Below are 12,077 nucleotides of genomic sequence, written 5' to 3' on the forward strand. Positions count from 1 at the left end.
CGTTACCGCAGGCTGACTTCTGATTCTTGTTATTTGGCAAGCCTTCAGCCTAAAGGCCAACTGTAATCTAACAAAAACTACATACAATGTTTATAAGGTTATATGGGCTATATAGAGTTTATGTGGAATTTATATGGCTGCATAAACTAAAGAACATTTCCACCTTTAACAAAACATTAATGGGATGTAATCCACCTTCATTTTAAAGTTATAGTACTATTTAAACAAGCCGCGTTCTCCAACACTCTCAGAACTCTTTGTCAAAGCAAAGAATAGCCGACTAATGATTGTAGCAGGAGTAGACAATCAGAACTGTGCTATTTAGCATACCCTGACCACTGTCCATGCCTTTCAGGTTCCATCACAGAAAATTTGGGGCAATTCAGACAGAAATAAGGCCAGAGGTGTGTAAAACCTACCAAATTGGGTATTCTGGAGTTACATTTAATTGAATCTGTCAGCAGGTTTTTGCTACCTTGCCTGAGAACAGCCTGATTAGGCAAGGAAACCATGAATCTAACTATGACACAGTTTTTAGATTTAACAATGAAGCTGAGCTCAGAAAGCTGCCCCCACCCACACTAGGCTCTATATGTAGATTGTCTATAGACAGTGAGCGGATCAGAGCAGTGGGGCGGAGTCAGCCAGCTAGTCCCAGCAATGATAATTTCCTAGCGATGAAACATTCAACAATAGCACACAGTTTGAAAAGTGATACATCCCTCAAATCTGTGTTTAACCCTTACCTCTTGCGGTCTTCAGATTACATATCAAAAACCTGCTGACAGATTTCCTTTAAAGGGTCCTACAAAGAGGGCTGGGCTCTTTCCAGGTGGGATTTATTTATTTAGCATGATGTAAAGGTCTCTATTCCCCTAAAAGAAGTTGTGTTATAGGGAATCTGTCAGGTGAATATGCAGTACGATACTAATGATATTCTGAAATGGGACTTGGGCAGTTTTTTCAAACTTTTATTCTTGTATCTTCTCTGGTTTTCTTGCTGTAAGCACTGGAGAATTCACACCCTTGTCACTGCTAGTCAAGCATATGGAAAGCCAAACTGAATACGCACCGCACCCCACACCCAAAATCCCACTCGCCACTCTGCACTGATGTCAGCGATAGTAAAAATCTTCACTGTCATTTACGATCACTGTCATCGGTGCAGAGGGGTGGGCGGAATTATGGGTGTGGGGTGCAGTGCATATTCAGTTTGGATTTACCAATACTTTACTGGCAGGTGCACGCTGTAACTTCTCAGGTGCTTGCATCAGGAAAACCAAAGAAGCTACAGCAATACAAGTTACATATTCCGATATGGGGCTCCAAAGCCCCAATTCAGAATGCCATTTGTATTGTACTAAAAAAAAAAAAAATCACCTGACAGATTCCCTTTAAGCATTCCACAGACTTTCAGTTACATTGTTCAAATTATAATTTTTTTTCATTCTATGGAACAAGGTTTCCTTCGACTCCGCTACTAGCAATCAGAGGACAGAAGGTATTTAGATGTCATTACATTCCCATGTTTCTTGCTTCTGCCTGAGTAATTATTTCTTCAGGTCCAACTACTTTTAGGTTTTTAATGACTCTCTTGGCATCTTTCCAAAATTTCTGAACATGTTTTTCATGATATACTTCCTGGAAGGCAAAAAGGAAAGTTTCTGATAAGCTCATATGTAAAATCACTTTGGCAACAAATGAAGGATAGCATCGGAACTTTCCATTATTAACTACATAATATAACATTTTCAATAATCATAAATAACCACCACCCTGTTCCGTCGGCTGGTGAATGGTCTTTGCTATGGGGATCATTTGCAAATAGAAATCACCATCTATGTCAATTTTACATAACAACAAGCTTTACTACTGGTATCTAAAATCTATACACTTTAAGGCGTTGTTCAGAATCAGAAAAGTTTAGGACTGGGTGCATGTGTCAGAAAATGTCTTAAAAGTGAAGTCCCTTACATGTACGCAGGGCATGCTGATAGTATTTATCTACTTGGCTGCAGAGATTATGGGCCATGTCTACATATGACCACTTAGGGTACCGTCTCACAGTGGCACTTTTGTCGCTACGACGGTACGATCCGTGACGTTCCAGCGATATCCATACGATATCGCAGTGTCTGACACGCAGCAGCGATCAGGGACCCTGCTGAGAATCGTACGTCGTAGCAGATCGTTTGGAACTTTATTTCGTCGCTGGATCTCCCGCTGTCATCGCTGGATCGGTGTGTGTGACAGCGATCCAGCGATGCGTTCGCTTGTAACCAGGGTAAACATCGGGTTACTAAGCGCAGGGCCGTGCTTAGTAACCCGATGTTTACCCTGGTTACCATCGTAAATGTAAAAAAAAAAAAAAACCGTACATACTCACATTCCGGTGTCCGTCAGGTCCCTCGCCGTCTGCTTCCCGCACTGACTGACTGCCGGCCGGAAAGTAAAAGCAGAGCACAGCTTTTACCCTGGTTACCCGGGGACTTCGGCATCGTTGGTCGCTGGAGAGCTGTCTGTGTGACAGCTCCACAGCGACCACACAACGACTTACCAATGATCACGGCCAGGTCATATCGCTGGTCGTGATCGTTGGTAAATCGTTTTGTGTAACGGTACCCTTAGTCAATCATTGATGCCAATCACTGCCTAAGTGGTGAGACCGTTGTGACATTATTGATGCAGCACAAAAACAGCTTACAGCTGAGATATGTTCACATGGCAGCGAAACTGAGTTTTTCTGTCCAGAAATCAGTTTGGAAAATCTAAAATACTATAGCACTAAAATTTCAAGAATTCTCCAAGGACTGCAGAAATGTTGCAGATTTTAAACAGATTGAAATTATTATGATTGTATCTTTTGCTACACCTAGGGTGAAATTCGCAGTAAATCACCATCAAAAACAGGAAACAAATCTGTATGCAACACATGGGCATTTTTTTGTTCTTTTTTGCTTGTCCCAAATCCACAATGATGAAATTGATTTCAAAATGTGTATTTTACGATCATGACAATATATATAGCAAAGCATTTAATATTTGACAGCGTAGGACCGTCCTGATCAGGGTCACTTCATTGACGGCGGGATGGCTTTTGTGTTACTTTTCATCAAAAACAGTATTACTAAGAACCCTGTGTTATTTAGATGCACTTTTGCGTTTTACTTAGTTACAGCAGGGTTTTTGCTCATTTTGTTTTTTGTAGATTTTTGATGCTTTATGACCAATGTGAACATGTGTTTATGTGCTGCATGTATACCAACTTAAATAAAGCTCAAGCTTTGTGTTTTTTCTTTGTATTTTTGCATTCTGTGCAAGCCGGGTGTGGCATTCCTCTCCTGAGCAAGAAATTACATTTAAAGGCTTCCCCAGACTGGTGTCCACAAACCGGGACACAGTCCTTTTGTCTGCCCTTATTCACACACTGAGGTTAACTCTGACACATGGCAAGGTTTCTAATATTAGACAGCGTAGGAATGTCCCGATCAGGGTCACCTTGTCGACGGTGTGATGGCTTTTATGCTATTTTTGATCAAAACAGCATTACTAAGAACCCTGTGTTAATTAGATGCACTTTTGCTTTTTATTTACCGTATTTTTCGCTTTATAAGACGCACCTGATTATAAGACGCACCCCCAAATTTGGTGAGGAAAGAAAAAATAATAATTTTTCATCTTAAGTGGGGGTCTGTCTTAGAATGACAATGTCCGTCTTGCAAATCATATATATGTCCCTCATCCTGGTATCTATATAACACCTATCCTGGTGCTGGCACATGGCCCCCTTGTGCTGCTGGCAGGCACATGACCCCCTTCCCCTTGTGCTGCTGGCAGGCACATGACCCCCCTTGTGCTGCTGGCAGGCACATGACCCCCCTTGTGCTGCTGGCAGGCACATGACCCCCCTGTGCTGCTGGCAGGCACATGGTCTCCCGGTCACTATATGCCCCCCTGTGCTGCTGGCAGGCACATGATAAAATAACAAACACTTAACTCACCTTCAAATGATGGCTCCATGCTCCCAGCTCCTTGGTTGCACTTCCTACTTCTCAGATCATGTGACCTGGGCACACAGTGATGACATCACTGTGCTTTTCCCGATCACAAGATCGGATGTTGGCAGACAAAGGAAGAGCCATGGGGGAACTGGGAGCACAAAGCCATCATTGGAAGGTGAGTTAAGTGTTTGTTATTTTATCATGTGCCTGCCAGCAGCACAGGGAGGCATATAGAGCGACGGGGGGGGCCATGTGTCTGTCAGCATATAGACTGACTGGGGGGGCATATGCATGATGGGAGGGGGGGAGAGTGCAGGCACATGCAATATGCGCCGCTCCCCTGTCATCCAACTCGGCGTTGCTTCCGCACCAATGTGATGGACAGTCGGTGCAGTGAATATTAGATGAGGCTAATGAGCAGGAGCACGTGACCTCCCACTGTCTCTGCAGCCCGCAGCCAGCCCACTGACAACTGCAGAGCCCCTGCCCCTACAGAACAGCACACAGATTTGGATTATAAGACACACACCCCACTTTCCCCCAAAATTTGGGGGAACAAAAGTGCGTCTTATAATCTGAAAAATACGGTACTTAGTTACAGCAGGGTTTTCACTCATTTTGTTTTTTGTATGTTTTATACAATTAGAACTGTAGTATAGTTCTGATTTGCTATGTCACTTACCCCATATGCAGGGCATTGCAGGAGCTTAGGTATCCATGGTTACGACCACTCATATAGCGACATTTAGTTAGCAGTTAGTGGTCGTATCCATGGATATCTAGGCTACTTAACATGGGGTGTCACGGGTTTGTGATGACAGAGAGGAGCTATAAGACTGCAACATCTGAGTTCTTGTTCTCCTGCACTGGATAGAAATACTTTTCCCTCATATTAAACAGTGCAAGTTTCTTTCAGCAATGCAGAGGTTAAACTGTTCAGCCAAAGTCTCTATAGCTTCCTGCTTGGAGGATCTCAGCTGTGGAGTATAAGCCAATATCCTCTTCTGTATATTCTTGCCCCTGGCAATCTAGATTGCCATTGTTAAATCTTGTACTGCCTGGTGTGGAGTGGAGGATTGAGCATTTGGTAAAGGAATTTTGGAGAGTTGTTCTGTGACTTTTGCTAGGTGCAGTCTCCCCCATCCTCTCTTATTTAGTATCCCTACCCTTTGTCTCCAGCGTTCCCCTCTGCTGGCTGCAAGTGCATATTTGTAGGATTGCTATACTCATTTATACCTGTATGTCCTTCCTGGTTTGTCTGGTTGGTGTATATACAGTGGGGGAAATAAGTGTTTGATCCCATGCTGATTGTGTTTGCCCACTGACAAAGACTATAATTTTATGGGTAGGTTAATTTTAACATTGCAAAATAGAATATCAAAAATAAAATCCAGAAAATCACATTGTATAAATTATATTTCTCCCTGCAAAATGCAAATTTATAAGTATTTGATCCCCTACCAACCATTAAGAGTTCTGGCTCCTACAGACCAGTTAGACGCTCCTAATCAACTCGTTACCTGCAATAAAGGCAGCTGTCTTACATAGTCACCTTTATAAAAGACTCCTGTCCACAGACTCAATTAATCAGTCAGACTCTAACCTCTACAATATGGGCAAGACCAAAGAGCTTTATAAGGATGTCAGGGACAAGATCATAGACCTGCACAAAGCTGGAATAGGCCAGCCTTTATCCATAAGTAAGATGCTGGGTGAGAAGGATACAATGGTGCAATAGTAGGAAAATAGAAGAAATACAAAATGACTGTCAATCTGTCAATCGACATCGATCTGGGGCACCATGCAAAATCTCACCTTGTGGGGTATCTTTGATAATGATGAAGATGAGAGATCAGCCTAAAACTACATGGGGGGGAATTTGTTAATGATCTCAAGGCAGCTGGGGCCACAGTCACCAAGAAACCCATTGGTAACACATTTTCCCATAAAGGTTTAAAATCCTGCAGTGCCCACAAGGTCCCACTGCTCAAGAAGGCACATGTGCAGGCCCATCTGAAGTTTGCCAATGAACACATGGATGATTCTGTGAGTGATTGGGAGAAGGTGCTGTGGTCAGATGAGACAAAAATTGAGGTCTTTGGCATTAACTCAACCAAAATTCCTCCTGACATGTGCGCAAACCTCATCATAAGCTACAAATAACGTCTGACTGCTGTGCTTGCCAACAAGGGTTTTGCCACCAAGTATTAAGTCTTGTTTGCCAGAGGGATCAAATACTTATTTTTGATTGCAAAATGCAAAAAAAATTATATAATTTATGCAATGTGATTTTCTGGATTTTATTTTTGATATTCTGTCTCTCAATGTTAAAATTAACCGAGCCTTAAAATTATAGACTATTCATGCATTTGTCAGTGGGCAAACTTCCAAAATCAGCAAGGGATCAAATACTCATTTACTCCACTGTACATTCACTATTCCTCTCCACTTCCCTGGGAGGGAGCGGGAACAGATAAGGGATGATTCAGGTGTACAACAAGGTATGTGGCCCCAACTAACCTGGGGAGCAGGGATAGCTAGGACGCCCCTAGAGTTAAGGACAGGGTAGGTACCGCTGGGCTTGGAATATCAGACAACAGAACTGAGGCATGTGGTAAATGATATAGCTTATCAGAAGGATTATACATTTCTAATTGGAGGTATTTGCAAACATCATTATAATAATTCCTACTACATATTTGAATAGGATCTTGGAGATGAGATTACCCATTTAACAGCCAATATGCTTGTTCATCTATGAATATTGATGCACAGCAAGCAATTGATCTAGCATCTCAGCTAATGAACATATGCATTTTATGGTGTAAAATGTAGTACATGTAATAACTAGTGTTGAGCATTCAGATACTGCAAATATCGGGTATCGGCCGATATTTGCTGTATCGGAATTCCGATACCGAGTTCCGATATTTTTGCGATATCGGAAATCGGAATCGGAAGTGTGCGATGCGTATGGTTCCCAGGGTCTGGAGGAGAGGAGACTCTCCTTCAGGCCCTGGGATCCATATTCATGTAAAAAATAAATAATAAAAATAAAAAATATTGATATACTCACCCCTCCGGCGGACCCTGGCTCTTAGCGGTGCCTCCGTTCCTAAGAATGCAGGGAGTGAAGGACCTTCGATGACGTCGCGGCTTGTGATTGGTCGCGTGAGCGGTCACATGAGCGGTCACGCGACCAATCACAAGCCGCGACGTCATCGAAGGTCCTTCACTCTGCATTCTTAGGAACGGAGGCAGACGCTTGGACCGGTGAGAGCCGGGGCCGTCGGAGGGGTGAGTATATCAATATTTTTTTTTTTATTCTTTATTTTATACATGAATATGGATCCCAGGGCCTGAAGGAGAGATTCCTCTCCTTCAGACCCTGGGAACCATTCCGATATTTTGTGTCCCATTGATATGCATTGGTATCGGGTATCGGTATCTGCGATATTTGATATTTTTTGGATATCGGCCAATCCAATCCGATACCGATACCTTCGCTCAACACTAGTAATAACAAATTCACTAAAGTCAGCTTTCTGTTACCATTTTCTCTATCTAATGAGATATTAAATACAGTCACCCACTTTGAACATAAAAGTCTCGAGTTTCATATAATCAAAATCAGACCATGAGACTTAACATAAATTAACTAGGAGTGAAGCCAAGAAACAGCCATCAAAAACTACTAAACAGCATGATTGTAAGATGATATGTAACAGTCCGGCACAAAAAGTAACCTATCAAGTAATACTTACACTGTTATGAATAAAGAGCGAAAGTTTCTCTTTGGGATAGTCCAGAGCCAACATTCTGGTGAAGAACTCTGGCAGAAAGGGAGTTGGCTGTTCAATAAAGACTCCAACTGTTACCCTTGGATAGTCCTACAAACACAAAAAAGTTACTTGCATTATGTTCTCAATCACAATAAATGAACATTTAACTTAATGTGATGTACAAAGCAGGTTGTAATTCAAGTATTCAATCGTGCACACGCAGTTTTCTTAGAACAAGGAGCTTTTTTATGGTTTATTTTACTTTTGATTGTTATCAAGACTAAATGGGCATTAATATCTTGGGAAAAAAAATTATTCCCCTCCTCCACTTCTCTTGCCATCATTCATCACATTGTTCTCCATCAATTACACTCCTCTCCATTTCTATAAAACAAGGTTTTAGATTTAGTCTCATACCAAAATACAAGATGGCCCAAAGCTCATACCAGCAGGTATTACTCAGTTATACACCAAAAAGCCCCAGAAAAGCCATCATCTGTGCTGTTCTGAAAGACCTTTTCTCCATCAGTAGAATGCATGGTTTTCCTCAACCACTTAAACCAGGTAATGTCTTGTGATAGTCCCACACATATGTACCGGTATGTCTTTTACACCTGGAAAACTTCAAAAGAGTTAATTTGCCCTTAAGGGGTTTTCAAATTAAATTAATTTTATCATCCATCAACAGGCTAGATTAAAAAATGTCTGATTTCAGGGACCCCGCTGATCACTAAAGCGGGAGGTCTGAATACGAAGTTTTTCTTCCCTGCCGCCAGGATTGATTAAGGCTAGTGATGAGCGAATATACTCTTTACTCGAGATTTTCCACACTTGGGTGTCCTCCGAGTATTTATTTCTGCTCGGAGATTTAGTTTTCATCGCCTCAGCTGAATGATTTACAGCTACAGTATTAGCCAGGCTAAGTACATGTGGGGGTTGCCTGGTTGCTAGGCAATCCCCACATGTAATCAAGCTGGCTAACAGATATAAATCATCCAGCTGCGGCAAAAAAAATTAAATCCCCGAGCTCTAAAAAATACTCGGAGGACCCCCGAGCATGCTCGGGAAATCTCGAGTAATGAATATATTCCCTTATCACTAATTAAAACAGCAAGTTCATGTACAACTGATGAAGGTGAAATGTCTGTTGGACTGATGAAGATGAGAAAAAATATTGCTCAGTCATCTCCATCAGTTTCATAGACAAATGGAGTAGCAGTGGTCATAACCATTATGGTACGTCATTCAGTACTGATGCAGTAAGAAAAGAAGGAACGAGAATTGGGACGCCACATAATCAATGGGGTTCCAAGAAGTGGGGTCCCAGACATCAGATATTTTTCCTTTGGGCATGGAACAAAATGTCCTTCGTGGGAAATGCTCTTTAGTAATACAGTAGAATGATATAATAATGAGAAATGTCTAACTGACAAAAATTAAATTCCCCTTACTTTCAGCAAAAGGGTAACAGACATTTAAATTTTTATATTTCCTGAACTAGAACATAAAAATAAGCAATTTTGTAATTTAGCAGAGACATCTGCTTCTCTCACCTCCTAGATGGATCTTTCGCCCTTCCTCTCCATTGAATCTTGCGAGCATCAGCTATTATCCCCTATCTCAGTAACAGGATAATCTTTATTCATCAACCTCTTCACCACATTTGATATACCTATAAGTCACACAAGTGAAGTAGTTCCCGACCCATGAAGTATAGGTATGTCATGGCAATTGTGCAGGCATAAGAGCTATGCCCGCACGATCACCGCCGGAAACTCTGATTACATGAAAGCCAAAACCCAGCTCACACAGTCTGATGCAGTGCCTGCTGTTTAACCCCTGAAATGCCATGATCAATTGCGATTGCAACATTTAGGAGACTCACTCTCCCATCCAATAGTCGTCCTGTGACGTCATCTCGAGGGCCCGATCATTGCCATGGAAACTTGAGGTCAGCATGTTGACATCTGGGTCACCCAGCTATGGAAAGCTCAACGCATGGTCTATGAGGCTTCTGTCAGTGCAGCACTGAAAGGTGCAAATCATTGAATGCTGGTGCTCCCGTCTGAATCCAACAGTGTGACTAAACCGCAGTTAGCATCTACATTTGGCATATCTGTAGTGATGAGAGCCCATTTAATTTATCGGGTCCATGTCTCCAGAAACATGAGTTGAGCACAATGTAATTGTGGGACTAATTTTGGTGCCATTTTTATCCATTTCTCCATGTGACAATGTAAAATCTGGAGCTAGATCCACTTTTTTTTTGGGGGGGGGGGATTTTTTTCTTTGCTGCCCAATGGTTTAAAATTCTGTTACACACATGTGGTGTCAGTATGGTCACTGCACCCCTAGGTAAATTCATTGAGAGGTGTAGCTTGTAAAATAGGGTCGTTTATAGGGGAGGAGCGTTCTGTGGTTTTGTCACCTCAGTGACTCTTCCAATGTGAAATGGCACGCTCAAACCATTCCACCAAAATGTGCACTACAATATGGTGCTTCTTCCTTTCTGAGCTTTGCATTGTGCCTCAAAAAAAGTTTTTGACCACTGTGAGGCAGTGACAGGTGTCACCAGTAGGGGTCACTGTTTGTTCTCCCCAGGATGTGCACGGAGGCATAGTGAGGCCTATTGGCTCCACACTATCCTGGGTCTCTTCACACAGACAAAGCTCTGCAGGGCCTCTCACCAACACCAAACTGAAACTGGTCCAAACACACCCAAACCTTTTACTGCAGGGATCTAAAAGAAACCTGTGGCCTTCAGCCACATGGAAAACCCGGGCCTGGAATGAAATAGACTGCACGACTACCATCCTGCAGTCTGTTTCACAAACACAACATCCCAGAGCAGGTTTCCCCTACATCTGTCTTGGACATGACTAGCATGTCCAAGACTGACACTTTTATTATTTCTAGTCTGCATTGCAGCCTCCTATGACCTTAATAAGCCTCTGTGCACAACCTGGGGAGAACACACAGTGACCCCTACTTGTGACATCGGTCACTGCTTCACCACCTGCGACTGCAATGCCCCCTCATGGCCTGGCACCCACAGCATACACGGCAGTGCTGCCATCCATGGTAACTGGTCTCGGAGGTGGACTGTCCTGTGCCCAGAGGAGAACGGAGGTAGACCGTCCTTTGCTCAAAGGAGGACTGGTGTGTGTTATGACTAAACAGGAAGATATCAAGGACTGTGTATGGCTGTGAGTACTAGACATTGACATGGTGGTGTAGTTGCCCACAGCTACTGTTTAGTGACTGTAAACAGAAGGATGCCATGTAGTATGTAGTGAGGAGAAATGGACAACAATACTATACACTAAGGTTATATGCACTTGTGTGAATTGGGACATTTAATGCTGTGAAGAAACACATTGAAGGAATTTTGTGTTTGAACTTTGTGGGTCACTGCCTCCTCAATGCATAAGTGTGCTACCGTTGCACTACACCAAATATTAGATACTAGATGGTGGCCTGATTCTAACGCATCAGGTATTCTAGAATATGCATGTCCACGTAGTATATTGCACAGCCCACGTAGTATATTGCCCAGTTACATAGTATATTGCCCAGTGACGTAGTATACAGCACAGAGCCACGTAGTATATTGCACAGCGACGTAGTATACAGCACACAGCCATGTAGTATATTGCCCAGCCACGTATGTCACAGGTTAAAAATTAAAAAAATAAACATATACTCACCTTCTGAGGGCCCCTTGTAGTTCTGTCGCCTGTGTGCGATGCAGGCGGCAGCTTCCGGTTCCAGGGTGTGATGACATCGCGGTCACATGACCGTGACATCATGGCAGGTCCTTCTCGCATACCATCCTTGCCACCGGAACCTGCCGCTTGCATGGAGCGGTCACCGAAGCGATGTGAGGAGCGGGAAAGGCAGCAGGTGAGTATATAATGATTTTTAATTTTTTTTAATTATTTTTAACATTAAATGTTTTTACTATTGACGCTGCATAGGCAATGGGTGCATGGGTTCAAGCTGCTCACTACACCTCTAGATTCCTTTTCCTTGGGGGATGGGGGGGGGGGGTTTGGGAGAATGTAGTTTCCAAAATAGGGTCACTTGTGTGTTGTTTCTACTATTTAGGCACATCATGGCCACCAATTCCAGCCAATTTTGCACTACAAAAGTCAAATATTCATCTTTATTTTATCGTTATATAGCACCAACATATTCCGCAGCGCTTTACAGTTTGCACACAATCATCGTTGTCCCCGATGGGGCTCACAAAAGGTGCTCCATCCCTTCAGAGCCCTGTCATGCCCCAAGCAGT

At 42.8% G+C, this 12,077-nt stretch overlaps 1 protein-coding gene across 2 annotated transcripts in view; it reads right to left on the reverse strand.

Annotated features, from left to right (window-relative positions):
- The window catches only part of PLOD2 (procollagen-lysine,2-oxoglutarate 5-dioxygenase 2), a 229,774-nt gene that overhangs the window by 26,122 nt on the left and 191,575 nt on the right, over nt 1–12,077 (reverse strand). For both annotated transcript variants that reach the window (XM_077290813.1, XM_077290812.1), the window contains exons 9-10: nt 7,766–7,891; nt 1,520–1,641 (exon numbers count right to left, since the gene is read on the reverse strand). In XM_077290813.1, the coding sequence (XP_077146928.1) occupies nt 1,520–1,641; nt 7,766–7,891 (248 nt within the window). The remainder of the gene's footprint in view (nt 1–1,519; nt 1,642–7,765; nt 7,892–12,077) is intronic.

This window comes from Ranitomeya variabilis, chromosome 2 (assembly GCF_051348905.1).
Source record: "Ranitomeya variabilis isolate aRanVar5 chromosome 2, aRanVar5.hap1, whole genome shotgun sequence".
NCBI lineage: Eukaryota > Metazoa > Chordata > Amphibia > Anura > Dendrobatidae > Ranitomeya > Ranitomeya variabilis.